The sequence below is a fragment of the Heterocephalus glaber genome, unplaced genomic scaffold (assembly GCF_053883595.1).
Source record: "Heterocephalus glaber isolate CG9 unplaced genomic scaffold, H.glaber_assembly_v1.0 deba00001556, whole genome shotgun sequence".
Classification (NCBI taxonomy): domain Eukaryota; kingdom Metazoa; phylum Chordata; class Mammalia; order Rodentia; family Bathyergidae; genus Heterocephalus; species Heterocephalus glaber.
The window spans coordinates 4,416,906-4,437,956 of record NW_028258347.1 but is presented as its reverse complement, the minus strand read 5'-3'; the positions used below and the strand labels follow the sequence as shown (position 1 = coordinate 4,437,956).

General features: G+C 40.7%; 1 protein-coding gene across 1 annotated transcript in view; it reads right to left on the bottom strand.

Moving 5' to 3' along the window:
• Nucleotides 1-21,051, bottom strand: part of LOC147824048 (uncharacterized) — a 28,962-nt gene that overhangs the window by 2,394 nt on the left and 5,517 nt on the right. The window contains exons 4-5 of the mRNA XM_087190833.1: nucleotides 3,538-4,222; nucleotides 457-512 (exon numbers count right to left, since the gene is read on the bottom strand). Of these exons, the coding sequence (XP_087046959.1) occupies nucleotides 457-512; nucleotides 3,538-4,222 (741 nt within the window). The remainder of the gene's footprint in view (nucleotides 1-456; nucleotides 513-3,537; nucleotides 4,223-21,051) is intronic.

Here is a 21,051-nt window from a genome sequence, read left to right as displayed (position 1 = left end):
AATGTCTAAAAGTTGCTAAGTAATGCTTTTAATAATAAGAGATTTCAAGGTCAGGAAATTAATGGTCCATGACCCTACTTAAGAGAAATATTAGCGGATCGCAGGGCGAGGGGGCTGAAGGCATCATAGGAACTCTGTGCAACACCCTTAACGGTCCTCATGTGCGGCTTCTCATGCTGCTCGCAGTCCGTGTGGCGTGACACTGTTTTTCATGAGACCATTTATGAAGGTTATTTCATCATTAACTCAGGTTAGCAATAGTTACGGGGACATAATGATCAGCCGAGAGTAGCTCTGGTGTAGCCATTGCCGTTTGGAACACAGATGCTTCTAGCTCTAGGAAACGTGATGCTTCCAACACACCGAGCACAGTGTGACTTTCCGTCTTCATCTCACAGGCACGGCTCAGGAGGCCAGACCATCGCCCCTCACAGGCCCAGTCATGGAAACACTCACCATCCACCCTGGCCTGGGGCAGCGTGTGCTCCTGCGACTGAGCCAAGGTTCGGCCACTGCACAGTGGACGACTGGGCAGGGAGCAGCCTCTGGCGGTCTCCGGAAGCCAGACCTGGCCGGGACCCTGAGCTCTGAGCGGAGAGCAGCTTCGAAGCAGGAAACAGCTGCTGCGGGCTGGCAGCCTCAGGGGTGAGCAGAGTCTCTGGGGGAAGGCGGAGTGAGTTGGCTTGGGGTGCACTCTGCTGAGTGAGCACAGGGCTTTGGGGGACAGTTCGCTTCTTCACACAAGCCGGTGATGTCCTGGTGAAAGACCCAGAGGTTCCCCAAGAGAAGCTTCCTCTCAGGGCAGAGGACCGGTTGCCTGTGCAGGCAGGCGAACCATGGGCTCGTCAGATGGCTCTCGGCTCAGAGAGGGGGGCCCCGGGGCAGGGGGTGCTCAGGGAGCTTGAAGAGGACCTTGGGGCTGCTCACTCGGCAGCCGTCTGAAAGGCTGAGATCCTAGACCTAGCTTGTTGAGTTTTTTTCAGAAACAAAAACTACTCAGCAATCACCTAAATCTGGGCTTTACCCATTTCTGCAGCAAAGCCAGCAGGTGGCTTCCTAAAAGTGACTTCTGTCTCTCAGGGTCCTGGTGGGGATGGAGGACAGCAGCGCTCTGTGGCTGGCTGTCCCACCACGAGGTTCAGGATCCTCACCTGCACCGCGGCCTCACCGCCCCTGCGGTGTGTTGAGAAATCCCGTGGGCTAGCTGCACCGCAATCCCCAGGCAGTCAACACTTCATAAGCACAAGTAAAGAAACAAGAAACAGTCCGTGTCCTCCATGGGGGCATCTACAGCAATGCAGGACGAGCAGTGTGCATGGCCCAGCAGACCGTGGGGGCCTCGTGGGTGGGTGGCCTCTCATCGTGACCCATGCCAGGACCGCTGTTTGTCACTCCAGCCAGGGGCTCTGGCACAGCTGTCCCCGAAAGCATCCTAGCTAGGACCCCACTGCTCTGACACCTTCCACTGCCAAGTCTTTCTGTAAGCAAGCACTGACATTGCCTCTTGGCTCAACCGCAAAAGGGCTCTGGATTGGTTCTCATCTCTGTAGCTCTTCAAAAATTGCCCTAAGATCCTAAATTCTTTTTGTACCTACTCTATCCCTCATCCTCGAAGCACATCCAGAATTAAGGAAACAAAAAAGCAATGCATTGCTGCCAGTTTTCAAAATTGAAGAAAAATCTATTACAAAGAAGAAACTGAGTGGTTGGGACCAAAGTTGGTATGGGGAATCTGATGTATGTGTTCTAAGATTTCAAGAGGTTCAGGGCCAGGGATTTAGCTCAGTGGTGCCACTGCTTGCCTCTTCAGCACAAGGTCCCATGTTTGATCCCCGGTACCCGCCCTTCCCCAAAAAGAGGTTCAAATGTATTCTAGCAAAGCTTTAATGAATTTAAAATTGGAGATGATAAAGTGAATTATTCTGATTGAAGGTGCTTTTGAGGAAATCAGCAAAACTTATTCATAGATGAAAACATCAAATGTCCATGAAACATAAAAAGATGCTCAGGGGCCAGATGTAGCTCAGATACCCCTGTCTGGAAAGGGGATTCCGAATTCCATCCCTGGTAGCAAAAAACAGAACAAGACTGAGACCCCTGGCAACAAGAGAACTGTAAACTCGAGCCATATTGTAACGGCATTTCTCACTCTTCCTTCCACTCGGAAACATTTCCATGGATGCCCACAGCAGGAATCAGCAAGAATACGGGAAGTCGTTATGCACAGGTGGCTGTGGAATTTGCATTGCTGCCATCACGGCAGACGCTGTTTGGTAACATCTGGGTAATGGAAGTTCTGCCTATATGATGATCCAACAATTCCACTTCCAATAACCCCCAGGAGCACTTGGGGTGTCTTATGCAGGAATGACTGTAGCAGCATTGTTGAAGCAGCATAATTAGCATAATTAGCAGCGTAATTAATTTCAAGCATAGCAGAAATAAGTGATGGATGTCCGCAGGATGGAAAGATAGAAACAGAGAAGTACCCCAGCTAGTGTCATACGTGTCACCAGGATGAACCTCACACATCTATCTGTAGGAAATCCAGCTTCTAGCATAGAATGCCATCTATATGAAGTTTAAAACACACAAGCAACAGTGTACACACACGTAGTACGGATGTCCACCTAGGTGGTAAAAACAGAAGCAAGTGCCTGGGGTGAGTAGGATCGGATCCAGGATGGGCATTCCTGCTTTCAGAGGGGACATGGCTAGGAGGGAGGAGAGAGTCAGGCCACAGGAGACAGCACCTGCAGAGCAAGTTTCATTCCTGACACTGAGTTTGTACATCACTTAAACCTTTTGGTACCTGAAATACTTCACAACGTTATCAAGGCTTTGCAATAGAGGATTTGGCATAGTCTAGAAAATTCCGAAGGAGAAGATGCAGGCCACTCAGGGGGGAAAAGTGCCGGATCACAGAAGGCCCTGGGGACCTCAGCCCCTCGTGCTCTGGCTTCACGTCTTGCAGTTTCCCTTCTCAGGTTGGCGTGGCTTCCCCCCTAGGGGACCACAGTTCCTCAGGTTCAGGATTGGTCTGGCTGGAGTTGGTGCTCAGCACCCACTAGATGGCGAAGACCCAGAATGCAAACAGCGATGGCTCATCATCAGCCGCCATGAAGGCACGGATTTCAGCATCAGCAAGAGAAGGTAAATACCAGGGTACTTAGGGCCCGCTGCAAAATGAAAGGGTGCCGTGGCTCTGGGATGGGGAAGATAATTCCCTTCAAAGCGGTAATTATGGGAGATGATTCTAATTGGAAACTGGTTTCCTAATTGGCGTTTGGCTTTCAGAAATCTCACAGGCCTTTAATTTATATACATGCTGCTTAACTCTCTGTAGCGCACCCCTGCCACCAGCCAACCTCCCAAATCTTTCTTAAGACACAGGAGGTGAATTACATAAAGGATCAAAGAATTCACAGTTACTATCCAGAGCACTATTCTGACCTCCCAGATGTTCACAAAAGGATATCAGGAAGACTCTGAAAGGAAAGGGTTAACATTAGGACCAGGGGTTGCTTCTGCCCTGGCCTCCACCCAGTCTTGCCAATCATCTGACCTAAACAGCAGCCTCTCCCGAGCATTCCAGCTCTCTCCTCCACTCTTCTCCTCTGGGAATGAGAGAGAAGCTGTTTGCCTCTGTGCAGTGTGTCCTCCCCACTCTCCGCGAGACTTGGTCTCCATGGGACCTTCTCCTTCAGCTTCACCTTCATCTTCAGCTTCTCCCTCACCTTCAGCTTCTCCTTCACCTTTTCCTTCACCTTCTCCTTCTCCTTCAGCTTCACCTTCACCTTCACCTTCTCCTTCAGCTTCTCTTTCAGCTTCTCCTTCAGCTTCACCTTCTCCTTCACTTTCACCTTCACCTTCATCTTCACCTTCTCCTTCACCTTCTCCTTCAGCTTCTCCTCCTTCAGCTTCTCCTTCTTCTCCTTCAGCTTCTCCTTCTTCTCCTTCAGCTTCTCCTTCTCCTTCTCCTTCAGTTTCTCCTTCACCTTCACCTTTTCCTTCACCTTCACCTTCACCTTCACCTTCTCCTTCAGCTTCTCCTTCACCTTCATCTTCAGCTTCTCCCTCACCTTCAGCTTCTCCTTCACCTTCTCCTTCAGCTTCTCCTTCTCCTTCAGCTTCTCCTTCTCCTTCAGCTTCACCTTTAGCTTCACCTTCACCTTCACTGCATTATGCTCCTTGAGCCTCCGATAGTGCCCAGAATATATGGCTAATAAATGTGGTCAAACCAGTGACTGAATAATTGGGTGTCTCTTTCATTTTCATCATGGTCTTATGCTACATTCTGTTAGTTTCATGGCTATATTTAGATATAACTGGCATTGAAAGAACTGCATGTTTTTAAAGTGAAAATTTGATAAAGTTGGATATATGTAAGGACTCATGAAATCATTACTACAACCAAGACACTGAAACCTCCAAAATTTCCTTGTAACCCTTTGTAACCCATCCTTTTAGCTCTTTCAGTTTTTAGGCAAACTCTTACCTGCTGCCTGTCACTGTAGATTAGTCTATATTTTCTAGTTTCTATAGTGGGACCACACATTATGTTCTTTTTATGTTCGGTTTCTTTCACTCAGCAGAATTATTTCAGAATTTACTTACATGTATTGGTGGTTTTTTCCTTTTTATTGCTGAATAGTACTCCACATAGACTACAGCACAAATTGTTTATCTGTTTACTAGCTGGGAGGTGTTTAGATCACTTCATATTGGATTATTACAAGGCAGCTGCCGTGAGTGAATACACATGCATAAGTCTTTGTGAGGAGGTACACTTCCCTTTCTTTTACATGGATTCCTAGGAGTGGCCTGGCTGAGCCAAATCCCATTTTCCAGAGTTATCGACCATTGTACATTTCTACCGGGAATGTGCAAGAGTTCCAGTTGGCCCACATTCTTAGCAACGTATGGCGTGGTGAGGGGCGAGGCCTTCCATGGGTGTGTAGAGTACATCATGTTTCACCCTGTGCTGTTGAATATTTTCATGTGCTTATTTGCTAGCATGTTTTCAGTGATGAAGTGCCACTATTTTCCTCCAGTCTGTAGTTTATCTTTGCATTCTTTCAGCCACATCCTTAGAGAACAAAAGGTGGAGCTTTCTTTATTTGATAAACTTACTAGATGCAGTACTCTTTGCTAGGGCCTAAGAATTTAGATGCTCACTTGAAAGCAAGGTCCTTCTCCTTAGGGAACTTAGAGCTCTGTAAAATGTGGAGCTGCCACTGAACTGTGCAGGGAAACGGATTGCAATGAACAACAAGTCAGTGTGCCTGGAATCCTGGAGGTGGGGATTTCCATGCAGATGAGGCTGTCACCCATCTGGAGAGCCACAGCTCCTAAAGCGATCTCACAGGTGAAGGCTGCCAGAGATGGGATGGAACTGGACCTGCCATGTCAAAAGAAGAAACAATGAAATAGGACTCACCTGGCTGGAGATTTCCTGAATTGTAAATAACCCACGTATTTTAGAGATGTGCTTCCCTTTTTCAATCCTATAAATTATCTACTGAAATTTTTTTTCTTTTATTGCAATGGTGAGGGTTGAACCCAGGCCATTATTCATACTAGGTAAGTGCTCTATCATGGAGCCTCACACCAGACCTTCTAAAAATATGTTTTGTTTTGAGACAGAGTCTCTCTAAGTTGCTCAGATTGGCCTCAGATCTATGATTCTCCCGCCTCAGTAGCTGAGATTACATGTGTGTACCACTATACCCAACTCTACTGAATATTTTGTGCTACCTGAAAGAGAAATTAAGGATTTGTGCTCATAGTAGTTGTAGATAATATGGTCCCGATCCATTTACATCTTGATAAAGATTGAACTAATGGGCAGCTAAACCTAAAGAACACGTGTTTATTTGGGAAAATGGAAAAGAAAACAAGGATTAGAGGTCCTCTCTCCGACTGCTTAGATGGTCTGAGGAATAGAATAGAAGCACAAAATAGGCCTGAACCACCAAGGGAGGGTGGGTTTTCTCTTAAGCAGATCAGAGAGTATTAGGAATGTTGGGCACACATGATGTGATGATTCCATCTAAAGCCTGAGAGCCATGGCGTTTCAGGGGGAACTGCAAGATTTTGGGTCAAAATTACCAAAAGAAGAAAGTGGCGCTATTGGCAGAAATGTGGGTGTCAGGAAGGGGGAGTGCGTAGTTGTAACTCAGAATGAGTTTGATTAAATCCTTTAATTTGGGGCAGACAGCAGGGGAACTGAGTGGAAATGCTCTGTGGAACTGCCCAGCTGCCTGGCCCAAGGACTCTTAGGACAGGAGAATGCCGTTTAGGAGGGGACCCGGCTAGTGGGGACATCTTTGGAAGAAAGAGAGAGTGCTCCATAGAAAATGAATACGGGCCGGGGATTTAGCTCAGCGGTTTCGCCGCCTGCTGCGCAAGCGCAAGGACCCGAGCTCCATCCCTGGTACCAAAAAAGAAAGAAAAAGAAAAGAAAATGAACACTGAACAAAGACCCATGGTCATCCCATAGGAGCACTGAATTTCAGTGAACTCGATTGGTGAAATCTCTTTAGCAAAGAGAAAAAAAATGAAACCTTTTATAGTATCTGATGTGGCTGTGGAGCGTCTGGATCACAAATGGAGTATTTGTGGGTTTTCACAGTATCCTGCTTCATTGTCCAAGAGTCAAGCAACTAGAAAAAGCCTTTCTTTTTCTTTCTTTTTTTTTAAAAAGCCTTTCTTGTACTGAGCCCAGCCAAACCATCATCTTCAACCTTAGTTTCAGTTCCTGGTGCACAGTAGGCACTCGAGCAAAATGTGCCGGGTGACCAGATGGCTCTTGTGTTCTCAGCCAGCTCAGTTGTTTACTTTCTTCCACGTGTAAGCCAGATGACCAGAAGTGAGCTCTGAGATCTAGAAACTAAAGCCGGTTAGATCATTGCAGTTGTCTTGCATGGGCCTCACTTGCCACCTTATTTCCTAAAGTAAATATTCTGGACTTACAAAACAAATCCTTTAACACTGAGACAGAGATAGTCTGAGGATGACAAGTGAAAAACACTTTGGACAATTTTTCCTCAATTTGTTCTGTAGGGAGGAATTTGAGGAGACTGAGAAACAATGGTGTCTACAGAGGAGGAACTTTAAAAGCCAGCCAAAGATAGATAAGAAGATTGTGGAACATCAGCTAGATTGTACATAGCATGGGTTCCCCTGGACCAAGATGGTTCTAGAATTTCTTCAGGAGAAATCCTACTGTTGGGAGCAGTGTGGAAAGGAGGTCAGAAAGGATATGGCTTGGTGAAGCTGATGGCTGAGTGACCACGAGAGCATTCCTGCTCTGGTTCCATCACCCTAGAACTCCACATTATCATCTTTCCCTGTCAGACCATCAGCAGGCTGTGTTGGTCTCACTGGATCATCATCATGGGTAAAGCCAGGGAAGTGCATCTCTGGTGAGGAAGCAGGAATTAGAAAATATGGCCAGCGCTCTCTCTCTCTCTCTTTCTCTCTCTCTCTCTCTCCCTCCTCTTTCTGGAGTTTCTGCTGCTCAGAATTATCTCATCATGGGAGAGGCAGATAGGTAGACAATCCATCAATCCATCATGGTGTATTTCAGTTCCATTTGCTGGTTGCTAGCATACCGTGCAGGGGCTTGGAAATCAAAGAGATCTCTTTAAACTCTGATTTTGCAGCTTACTTATTTCTGGGAGCAATAGTAAACTACTTAACATCTCTGGTTATCTGGTTTTTATCTAAGGTAAGCATATAATATTTAATTTGTAATGACTGGAATGGCTCAAATGGCAGCATAGCCTCCAGCAGCATTCACAGTCTCTCCAGGACCTGGACTTGTGATACCTGAGAAATCACTTAGTGAAGATAAAAAGAAGAAAAGCTCCAGAAATTAAGAAAGAGCTGAGAGGAAAACTAGAAATCACCAAGAAACTAGAGAAACTGAAAACCACGCAGAGAAAAGAAAGAAGCCAGAAGGAACACTGAACTCAGCTCCCAGGGAGAGAGATTGGTCTCTGCAGACACAAGGGAAGCCAGCAAGAGGGTGGCAGTCTCGGGGAGACACCAAAAACTGGACTGGCAGCACTTGTCCCAAGAAAGGCCCATGGTTACTGTAAGTTTAAAGTAACTTCTTCCACATAGCAAGCTAGAATTGGAGAAGAAATCCAGTGCAGTGCCTGATATCTGAGAGTGATTAATCGGTAGCCATTTTAAGAAGGAGTTAATTGTTAAGTCTGAGCCACAGAACAATTACTCTTCAGGGTTCTGGGGTCACCCTACCACAGTGACTAGTTGGGAGATGGCTGCAAGGGACAGTTGTGGAGAAGGCATGGGCTGTCACAGACACCCTGAGAAGTTTAAGCACAGGCTGGGAAGATCACAGGGGTTCTGCCCCTTGTGGTGAGAAGCCAGGCCAGTTGCATGAGATATTTGGAGGGGCCTAGCTCTGAAAGTGGTGGCATTAAGTCCAGAAGACTGCTTGATCTCCCCACTCCATCATGCTGCTTGCATCCAGCACAGAGTTCAGAGGTCTTTTGGATTTTCCCATCTGCCAACATGATCAAGGATATGCCTTGGCTTGGAACGTCACCCCAGCCTGAGGTGTATGAACAGAGGCCTCTGGAGCAGAGGATACACCTCACAAACCCACAGGTTGTAAAGGTAGGCAGAGAAAGCAGTGCCTTGGGGCACACAGAGAGACATGGAAACTGGGAGCAGCTGGAGTGAATACAGCTCTAGGGTGAACAACATTGACCAACTACACCCAGCAGGAAAGATGGGGCACAACATACAAAAAGGTGAATGTGGGAACAAAATAGGGCTCAGGAGTGACTCCACATCCCTCCCCATACCTGGTGGATTCCAATACTGCAGGCCTTGGAAAGAAGCTGCTCATTCAAACTCACAGAGGAAGTTTATGGACTCATTTGTTTTTCTTTGCTGCTTTTTTAAAGGTTTTTTTCTTTTTTCTTTAGCTCTTTGTTTCTTGTTTCTTTTCTTCTCCTTCTTGTTGTCTTCTATTATTTGTATCTAATTCTATTAATTTTATTTTATTCTTTAATTGAATCTTTTATTCTTTTCTCTTCTCTTTCTCATCTTCATTTTTAAGATTTTGCTTGCTTCTTTCATTTTCCCCTTCCCCACTCCTCCATCTTTATTAGTGTTACTATTAAGATTTATTAATTTTTAGATATTTCATTGTCTTCATTACTGATTATTTTTAATATTGTTTTTTATATTGTTAATAGTGGTATAGTTGATGTATATAATATTTATTGTATGTCAATATTTGGTTTGTCTTTGTGTCTATATTATTATTGCAGATCTCTTCTATTGTTAAAGGTGGTACAGTGGTAGGTTTTATTTTATTTTCATGGTGTGTCAATATCCAATTTGTCTTTGACTCTATTATTATTATTAAGTTCTTTACTGTTGCCAGTGGCGGAGTTATTACTATTAATTGGCCCTTACTGTGTGCCAATATCGGCTTTGTCTCTGTGTCATCATTACTGTGGTTTGTTTCCAGAGAATCGGGTAGCGGGCCAATTATGCAAGCCCTTCTACCTCAAACTAACAGAAGTAGTCGGATCCTGAGACACAGGCAAAGGCCTAGAGTTTGCCAGTGAATGGTGCATCGCTGGAAAGCAGATACTAAATAGGTCTCCATGTGAGCAAGAAATTCTTTCCACTTTAATTGACCCTCAATGTTCAGCACATGCACACACACACTCAGGAGAGAGAGAGAGAGAGAGAGGGAGAGAGAGGGAGGGAGGGAGGGAGAGAGAGAGGGAGGGAGAGAGTGGATGAGAACAAGGCAATAAAACAGCTCCAGAAATTTGTAAGACCTCCAGTGCTGATCCTTGGAGCATCAATGGGAGGAAAACAAAAGCCGAATAGATGAATTGTATGAAGTGATAAAAGAGGAAATAAAACAGATCACAGGTGCTTGGCAAGCTCAAAGATGATATAACTAAACAGATAATGGACTCAATGAACAAAATGATCAGGGAGCTGAAAGAATAGCTGAGCTAACAAAATAATACAAAACATGAATGACCAGTTTACCAAAGATTTAGAGTTCATGAAAATTTACAAAACAGAAATCCAGGAGATAAAAAATTCTATTGAAAGTATGGACAGCAGAAGCGACCATTGTCAGGACAGAGCGTCAGAACCAGAAGACAGGCGAACATGGGTGACCACACACTCAGAGGTACATCAAAGCAAGAGAGCAAGGGTCATGGATCCAACAGCCAGCAGATAACACAGAGAGACTACTCTAAGACTGACTGGAACTAGGGCAAAACCAGAAGACAGCACAAGTGGCATAAAAACCTGTTTAGAAACAGTAACAGGAAACTTTTCAAATGTGGGCAAAGGATTCAGCAGAGAGGTAAGTATGGCATGAAAACCCCACATATTCATGATCAGACAAGAACTCCTCCACAGCATGGAAGTCAAAATCTCAGAAGTCCTACACGAGGAAAGAATCTTAGACGATGTTAGAAAAAAAGCAACAAATCACTTATAAAGGTGAACCCATTAGAACTACAGCAGACTTCTCAGCACAAACCTAAAGTTCAGGACAGTTTGATGCCAAATATTTCAAGATCCTCCTCCCCACAGATCTTCTAATCCAGAGTGACATAGCCTGTAAAAGTATCTTTCAGAATTCATGGAGGAATAGTCTTTCCACGACAAAGAACACCTTAAGAAACTCATGACCACTAAACTAGCTCTCCAAAAAAGTCTCAAGGAAATCCTAGAAAGAGACAATGACCCAAAGTCCAATGGAATGAATAGATCAGGCAGGGTGATCAGTAAAGCAGAAGGGAATCAGCAACCAGAATACAATGACAAGAATAAGTTGCTACCTTACAGTTGGAACACTCAGTGTGAATAGTCTCAGCTCCCTTATCAAAAGATACAGATTGGAAGACTGGATAGAAAAAATCCAACAGTATGCTATATACAAGAAACAAATTTAATCCAAAATGCATTTCATACACTGAAACTCAAAGGATAGAAAACAATACTGTATGTAATGGGGGCCCCCAAACAAGCAGGAATAGCTCTCCCATTTTCATACAAACTGGACTTCAAGCCAAAATTAATCAGAAGAGGCAAAGAAGGTCATTACACACACACACACACACACACACACACACACACACACACACACTGGTTAAAGGGAACAACTCAACAGGAAGAAAATAAATTGTAAATATGTGTGCACCAAACACTGGCAACCCAACTTCATAAAACAAACTCTCCTGGACATGAAAGATCAGGTAAAAATCAACACAATTATAGTGGGAGACCTCAATGCCCCACTATCATAAATAGATAAACTGGACAAAAAAATCAGCAAGGAAATATCAAAATTTACACTTTCAAACTAATAGACTTAATAGAAATCCACAGAGTGTTTCACCTAATAATAGCAATATATATATTCTTCTCAGCAGCACATGTAGACCAGAAATTAGCCCATAAAAAATACTTAAATACAAAATAATTGAAAATTTCCCATGCATATCAGAAGATCATAATTCAGTGAAACTAGAAATCAATGGCAAAAGAAATTATGTGAACATATGGAAATTAAACAATACACTCTTGACTAATCAATGGGTTGTAGAAGAAATCAAGGAAGAATCAGATAGTTCCTAGAATTAAATGATAATGCCAATACAACATACCAGAATCTATGAGACCTAATAAAAGCAGCCCTAAGAGGGAATTTATAGTTGTGAATGCCCACGTCAGAAAAATAAAATGAGGGCCGGGGATTTAGCTCAGTGGTTTTGCCGCCTGCCTCACAAGCCAAGGACCCGAGTTCCATCCCTGGAACCAAAAAAAGCAAAAAGAAAATGAGCTTAAATAAACAATCCAATTATGCATTTCGAGGTTCTCATAAACAAGGTTCTTGATAAACAAGAACAATCTAAATCCAAAGCTAGTACAAGGAGGGGAAAGATAAAGAAAGAAAATTAATAAAAACAGTACAAAGAATCAATGAATTGAAAAGCAGGTTCTTTTTAAGAATAAACAAAATAAACAAACCCTTAGCCAAACTTACCAAATGAAAGAGAGAAACAACCCATATCAACGCAATTGGAAATGCAAAAGGCAGCATCACAATGGACACTGCTGAAATCCAGAAGATTGTTAGTAACTATTTAAAAAACATGTTTTCCAATTAATTGGAGTATCTAGAGAAGAAATGGATAGAGTATAAGAGACATATAAAATATCAAAGCTGAACCAAGAAGATATAAAAACCCTGAATAATGCAATGAAATTGAATCAGTAGTAATGAAAAAAAAAACTACCAACTGAAAAAAAGCCCAAGAACCAGTGAATTCACTACTGAATTGTATAAAAACTTCAGGGAAACTCTAATGCCAATACTCCTCAAACTCTTCAATGAAATTGAAAGGGAAGTAGTACTTCTAAACTCATTCCTGGAAACTATTACTACCTTTATTTCAAAAGCAGAAAAGAACTCAACTTAAAAAAAAAATATCTACAGACCAATCATTTTAGTGAACATAGATCCAAAAATCCCCAACAAGATACTGGGAAACAGATTACAACAATTCATTAAAAATGTCATAGATCATGACCAACTAAACTTCATGCCAAGGATGCAAGAATGGTTTGATATATGCAAATCAACAAATGTAATACATCCCATAAACAAAAGCAAGGACAAAAATCACATGATTATCTCAATAGATGTAGAAAAAGATTTTGACAAAATTCAATATTTGTGATAAAAACCCTGAAGAAAATAGATATAGAAGGACCTTATCTCAATCTGATGAAGGCTATTTATGACCAACTTACTACAAACATCATATTCAATGGGGAAAAGCTGAATACTTTTCCTCTAAAATCAGAAATAAGACAATGATATCCATTATCATCACTCTTGTTCAATATAGTACTTAAAACTTTAGCCAGAGCAATCAGACAAGAGAAAGAAATAAAAGGGATATATATATAAAAGGAAAGAATGCAAATTATCCTTACTCACAGACAACATGATTCTTTACATAGAGAACTCAAAAATTTTCACCAAAGACCCCTAGAACTAATAAATTCAGCAAGGCAGCAGGATAAAAAATAAATAGCATTCCTGTTCACTAATAGTGAACCTACCAAGAAAGAAATTAGGAAAACAATACTATTTACAATAGTATCAAGAACAACTAACTACATAGGAATTAACCTAACAAAGAAAGTAAAAGACCTCCTTAGAAAAAACAATAGTACTCTGAAATAGGAGATCGAGAATGACATCCCAAAATGGAAATATATCTCATGTCCTTGGATAGGCAGAAAAATATTGTTAAAATGGCCATACTACTCAAAATGATATATAGATTTAATGTAATCCCAATCAAAATAACAACAGCATTCTTCACAGAACTAGAAAAAAAAGGGTCCTAAAATTCATATGAAACTTGGAGAGACCCACAATACCAAAAAGCAATCTTGGGAAATAAGAACAAAGCAGGAGGCATCATAATCCCAGATTTCAAGTTATACTACAAAGCTATGTAATGAAAACAGCATGGCACTGACACAAATACTGACACTTGGGCCAACAGAACAGAATAGAGGATGTAGGAACAGCCCCAGGCACTTTCAGCCATCTGATCTTTGACAAAGGGACCAAATACTGATAATGGAGGAAAGTCAGCCTCTTTATCAAACGGTGCTGGGGAGACTGACTGTCCACATGCAGAGGACTGAAACTGGACCCATGTCCCTCATCATGTACTAAAATAAAATCAAGATGGGTTAAAGACTTAAATATTAAAACAGAAAAAGTCTGCTGGAAAATAAAATAGGTAAAACTCTTGAAGACATAGGCATAGGCAGGCACTTTCTGGACAGAACTCCAATTGCAACGGAAATAACATCAGGAAACAATAAGTGAGATCATATCGAATCAAAACTCTTCTTCACAGTTCTTTACAGATTCTAAAAAGTAAGCAGACCTTTGTCTGAGGAACAGCTGGTGAAAATTTTCCCCACTCTCTTCACTCTGTTCGTGGTTTCTCTTGCTGTGTGGAAGTTTTTTAGTAAGATGATATCCCAGTTGCTGATTTTTTGAAGTAGTTCACATGCAATTGAGGTTTTATTCATGAAATCTTTTCCTATGCCAATGTCTTCAAGAGTTCTAACTAACGCTGAGATTCCACCTTACTCCAGAAAGAATAGCTGCTATCAAGAAATCAACCAATAACAAATGCTGGCAGGGTTGTGCAGAAAAAGGAACATTTCCCCACTGTTAGTGGGAGTGCAGACTGGTGCAACCACTGAAATTAGTATGGAGACACCTCAAAAAACTAGGATTAGAGGTCCCATTTGTTCCAGCTATTCCCCTGCTGGGTATCTTCCCAAAAGAATTAAAGGAATCATACCACAGTGATATGTGTATATCCATGTTTATAGTGGTATAGTCTGTAATAGCTAAAATTTAGAAACAGCCCAAATGCCCATCAACTGGAGATTGGATAAAGAAGACGTGGGTTATTTTTATTTTTCTTTTTTTAAAAAATGGAGTACTACTGAGCCATAAAGAATGAGAAACTAGGGCTGCGTGGAGCCCCACTCCATCCTGCCCTTGCCCCACCCACCAGTGACCAGCTTAGCTGCGTGGGTGCCTGCAGCGCCCTCTCTCCTCTGACCTCCTGGCTGGGCCACTACCTGGTTCCACACTACAGAGGCACAGGGGGTCATACAGGCCATTGTCCTGAGCTCCAGAAGATAGAGCAGAAGTGAACAACAGAAAGAGGGCCTCACTCAGGCTCCTTGATGAAAACTGAAGCCCACTGGAAAAGTGAGGAGAATCTCTGCATAAAGGCACACCAGACCACCGTGCTTGGTAAGTTAGAGGGATCATCACCTCCCATTGGAACCTGGACTATCTTCAGGGAAAGGGCAGCTGGAACCTGCAGTAGAAACTTGCAGAGTTCAACCCTGCAGGAGGACAGGGAGCTCAATTTGGGACTTGCAGCCAGAAATCAGCCTGAATCTCATGGGTCTGTTACTGACTTGCTGAGACTCATTGACTTATATCTGTACACTGCTGCCCATGTTTTTTTTTGTGACAGCAGAGACATACCCTGAAGGACGCCCTTCATTTTTATTTTTTAGTTGTTATTTAAAAAAACTTTTTTGCTACTTTCAATTTTTATTTTTTTCTACTCTTTTCAAATTTTTATTTTAATCCTCTTTTTTTCCTTCTTTTCTCCTTTCTTTCTCACTCTCACTCACTCTCTTGCTGTTCCACATTGTTCTTCATCTCCCTTTTTGTTCCTGTTCTGGCCCTAATTAGGATTTCTTCTTTATTTTTCTTTTCTTCTCTTTTTCTTTCTCACAATTGTCATTAGCTTTAAAGGAAAGGAAATACAGTTTCTAGCCTCCCAATTGCTGTTAGGTTGTTCTGTTCTTGTCTTTGTTGTTTCATCCTGTTTTTTCCTCTTGTCTTCAACAGTTTCTTAGAGTTTGCATGATCTTCCTGTGTCCTCTGACCTCACTGCTAACCTTCCCCTATCCTTCTACCTGTCTATCCCTCCCTCCCCAACTCCTTCACACTCTCCACCCCGAAGGGTAAAGTTACTACATTGAAGAGTTTATTCACTATAAACATATATTGGGTTGGTCCTTGATTTTGATTTAATTCATACAGTTAAAGGTGATAGATTAATAACTACCACCAATTTTCATTTTCTAAGCTGAGCTTGATGCTATGGTGTTCCTAATTGTATCACTTGGGCTAAGGTGTTGTGATTGATCTAATCAGTTGTCCTTCCTGGTATAATGAAAATGAGATAGCCTCAGAGTTATTAGAGACTCAAAACCTAAAGACCAGCTATATCTGGAAGCAATCATTCCATTAGAGTTCTAAATACAAGCAACAAAGATACTTACAATAAGCAATTTCAAAGTATCAACCCAGGAATTAAACTAAGGACAGTACAAAAACAAAAATGAGAAGACATTTAAGCAAGGCACAAACGCAGACTTCCACCCCACCAAAAGCAAATTCTGGGGGAAAATGAGGTGGAAAAGTCTGATAATCAACCACCTGGACACCCTAAACCGATAGCACAGGAAGTAACAAAACAGATGAATGAGGCTCTACAAAAATTCAAAACAAATAATTTCTCAGATAACTACAGAGATGGTGAGCAGAGTGAAAGACATGATTAGAGGCTCTAGAACAGAAACAGATTAAAAAATAGATGAGTTCAAAACCACACTGGAAGCCATGAATGCCCAGCATAAGAAAGAAATGGAATCCATGAAACAGATTCAAATAGATATCCAGGAGATTAAAAACTCCATTGAAAGTATTCACAGCAGATGAAGGGAATGTGAAGATAGAATATCAGATATAGAAGACAGGATTGCAGTTAAGGACCATGAAAACAGAGATTTCTTAAAAATGCTAAGGGTCCATGAGAAATCAATCCAGCAGCTGCTAGATGATGCAAAGAAGAATAACATAAGACTGACAGGAGTCCACGAGAAAACAAGAGAAAGTACAATTGACATTAAAAAAATTGTTCACAGAAGTAATAGCAGAAACCTTCCCAGACAGAGGTGGAGAATTAGACAAATAATCTACACTTAGACATATAATAGTCAAGATCCCAGAAACCCAACAGAAGAACAAAATCCTACAAGCAGTTAGAGAAAAGAAACAAATCACCTACAAAGGAAAGCCCATCAGAATCATGGCAGACTTCTCAACACAAATCCTCAAGTCAAGGAGAGCCTGTAGTCAAGTATTTCAAACCCTAAAAGAAAATAACTTCCAACCTAGACTGTTGTATCCTGCAAAATTTTCTTTCAAAATCGATGGGGAAGTTAGATATTTCCACGACAAAGAACACCTGAGAAGTTTCATGAACACCAAACCAGCACTCCAAACAATTCTAAACAATATCCTAGAAAAGGACAATGAAGGTCACAATTCCATGAGGCCCAACAGAGGGAAGCCACCAGGCAAGGCAAGAAACTAAAGGGAAAGGGGGAAAAATAAAAAATAAAAGAGCCAACAAAAGTAAAATATCACGACAAGGATGAGTCAATATCTATCAATTATAACCATCAATGTTAATGACCTCAATTCACCAATCAAAAGAAATAGACCGGCAGAATGGATTAACAAGCAAAATCCAACAGTATACTGTATATAAGAAACACATCTAACTCAAAAAGACATTCATAGACTGAAAGTAAAAGGATGGAAAACAGTTCTCCATGTGACAGGAACCCAGAAAAAAGCAGGGGTAGTAATCTTATTTGCAGACAAAGTAGATTTCAAAACAAAACTAATTAAGAGAGACAAAGAGGGTCATTACATCCTTGTGAAAGGAACAATCCAAGAGGAAGAGATGACAATCATAAATATATATGCACCAAATATGAATGTCCCCAACTACACAAAAGAAATATTAATGGACATGAAAAACCAAATAAGCACTAATATAATTGTAGTGGGGGGGCCTCAATACCCAACTATCATAAATAGACAGATCATCTAGACAAAAAATTAACAATGAAATTCTAGAACTGAACCAAGCTATACTTAATAGATGTTTACAGAGTGCTCCACTCCACAAAATCAAAATATACATTCTTTTCAGCTGCACATGGGTCATTCTCCAAAATAGACCACATGCTAGCTCATAGGACAGGTCTAAGTAAATGTAAAAAAATTGAAGTTATCCCCTGTGTGTTATCAGAACACAGTACAATAAAATTGGAGATCAATAACATAAGAAACCACAAAACCCCAACAAACACATGGAAATTGAATAACATCCTCCTGAAAAACCAATGGGTCACAGAGGAAATTAAAGAAGAAATTAGGCAGTTTCTACAAGTAAATGATAATGCCAGTACAACATATAGGAATCTATGGGACACAATGAAAGCAGTTCTATGAGGAAAATTCATAGCAGTGAATGCCCATGTTAGGAATACAGAGAGAATTCAAATAAACAACCTAACACAGAACCTCAAGATCCTAGAAAAAGAAGAGCATAACAAACACAAAGCTTGTACAGGAGAAGAAATTATAAAGACGAGAACAGAAATCAATGCTATGGAGACTAAGAGAAAAATAAAAACAATCAATGAATTAAAGAGTTGGTTTTTCAAAAGAATAAATAAAATTGATAAACCTTTAACCAACCTTATCAAAAAAGGGAAAGAAAAGGCTCAAATCCATGCAATTAAGAATGAAAAAGGTGAAGTCACAACAGACCCAGCAGAAATCCAGAGGATCATCAATAACTACTTTGAGAACCTGTACTCTAATAAAATGGAAAACACAGAAGAAATGGACAGATTCCTAGATATATATGAATTGCCAAAGTTAAATGAAGAAGATATAGAAATTCTAAACACCCCAATTACAATGAATGAAATTGAAAATGTAATAAAAAATTTACTAACAAAGAAAAGTCCAGGTCCTGATGACTTCACTGCTGAATTCTACAAGACATTTAGAGAGGAACTATTGCCATTATTCTTTAAACTCATCAAGGACATTGAAAGGGAAGCAATACTTCCAAATTCATTCCTGGAAGCAAGTGCTACTTTGATTCCAAAACCAGGGAAAAGCCCAACCGAAAAAGAGAACTACAGGCCAATCTCCCTAATGAACATAGATGTAAAAATCCTCAACAAGATACTGGAAAACAGAATACAGAGGGTCATGAAGAAGATCATACACCCTGACCAAGTCGGATTTATCTCAGGGATGCAAGGATGGTTCAACATTTGTAAATCAATAAATGTAATACACTACATTAACAGAGTCAAGGACAAAAACCACATGATCATCTCAATAGATGCAGAAAAAGCATTTGACAAAATCCAACACCCATTCATGATAAAAAACCCTACAGAAATTTGGAATAGAAGATCTTTATCTCAACCTGATTAAGGCTATCTATGAAAAACCAACAGCCAACATCACACTAAATGGTCAAAAACTGAAAACCTTCACTCTAAAATCAGGAATAAGACAAGGATGCCCACTATCACCACTCTTGTTCAATGTAGTTCTCGAAACATTAGCCACAGCAATTAGAAAAGAGAAAGAAATAAAAGGAATAAAGATAGGAAAGGAAGAAGTTAAACTGTCATTATTTGCTGATGATATGATATTTTACATAGAAGACCCAAAAAACTCTGCCAGAAGACTTCTAAACTTAATTGACAGATTCAGTAGAGTAGCTGGATATAAGGTCAACACTCAAAAAGCAATAGCCTTCTTGTACACAAACAACAGACTCATTGAGAGAAAAATTAGGGAAACAATTCCTTTTATAATATCCAAAAAAAATGAAATATATAGGAATCAATCTAACAAAGGAAGCAAAAGACCACTACACTGAAAACTATAGCACTCTGAAAAAGAGATTTAAGAGGATATAAGAAAATGGAAAAACATCCCTTGTTCCTGGGTAGGAGGAACCAATGTAATGAAAATGCCCATACTTTCAAAACTGTTATATAGATTCAATGCAATTCCAATTGAATCCCAACAGTGTATTTCACTGTACCAGAGAAAACAATCAGTATGGGGATACCTCAAAGAACTAAGATTGGAAGCCCCACTTGACCCAGCTATCCCTCTGCTGGGTATCTTCCCAAAAGAATTAAAAGGATCAAACCACAGAGATATATGTGCACCCATGTGCATAGTGGCACAGTTTGTAATAGCTAAAGCTTGGAAACAGCCCAAATGCCCATCAACTGGAAACTGGATAAAGAAGATGTGTTTTTTTTTTTTATGAAATGGAGTACTACTCAGCCATAAAGAACAAGAAACTAGAGACATTTATAGCTAAATGGATGCATATGGAGGCCATACTGTTAAGGAAAATAAATAGCACACACATGTGTAAATACCGAATAGTTTCTCTGGTGTGAGAAACTGAAAGTGTAAATAAGGATTAAAATGATTAAAAATGAATAATTGATAATTTGAAATAGGAAGAAAAAGGCCCAAAGGGGTAGGGGAAGTGGGAGGGAGAGGGAAAAGGAAAGAAGGGAATGGAATAAATATGAGAAAAGGAAGAAATGGAAACAAAGTCTTTGTAAATAGGGAGGGATGGAGGGGGTGAAGGGAGGCCAGGGGAAGGGGGAAAATAAGAACCAAAACACTTATGAAATGCTACAAGATCCCAATAAGGAATGTAAATGTATACCTAAAACATACCGATAAACTTAATGAATAAAAAAAAATCTTCTGTACAGCAAAAGAAACAACCAACAGAGTAAAGTGACAATTTACAGAATGGGAAAAATTTATGCCATTATTTCTACAACAGAGGATTAATATCTAGAATATATAAAGAACTCAAATCATTAGACCCCCCCAAAATAAAAAACTACTAAAAACTGGGTAAGTCAAGTGAACAGAAACTTCTCAGAAGAAGTACAAACTGTCAATAAATATAGGAAAAAAGTTCAACATCTCTGGCTCTTAGAGAAATGCAAATTAAACAACACTGAGAGGTCGTCTTTCCAGAAAGAATGGCTATCACAGAGAAATCAATAACAGAAGCTGGTGAGGCTATGGGTGAAAGGAAGCTGCCTACATTGTTGGTGGGAATGTAAACTAGTACAATCATTGTGGAAACCATGTGGAGATTCCTCAAAAAACTAAAATTAGAATATCTATTCAACTCAACTATACCTCTTTCTAGGGAAGAGTTAAAAGACATCACATTACAGTGATACACGAACACCTATGTTTATAGCAGTACAACTTATAATAGCTAAATCTTAGAAGTGAACTATAGGTCCATCGACAGATGACTGCATAAAGAAAATGTGTATTTATACACAATGGAGTAGTACTGTGCCATAAAGAAGAATAAACTTGAGGCATTTGTAGGTAAATGGTTGTAACTTGAGAGCATAAAGTTAAGTGAAACAACACAGACACACCAGCTCAAATATTGCATGGTTTCTCTGATATTGCAGAAATATTTAAGGTTATTTCCAGCTGCAGAC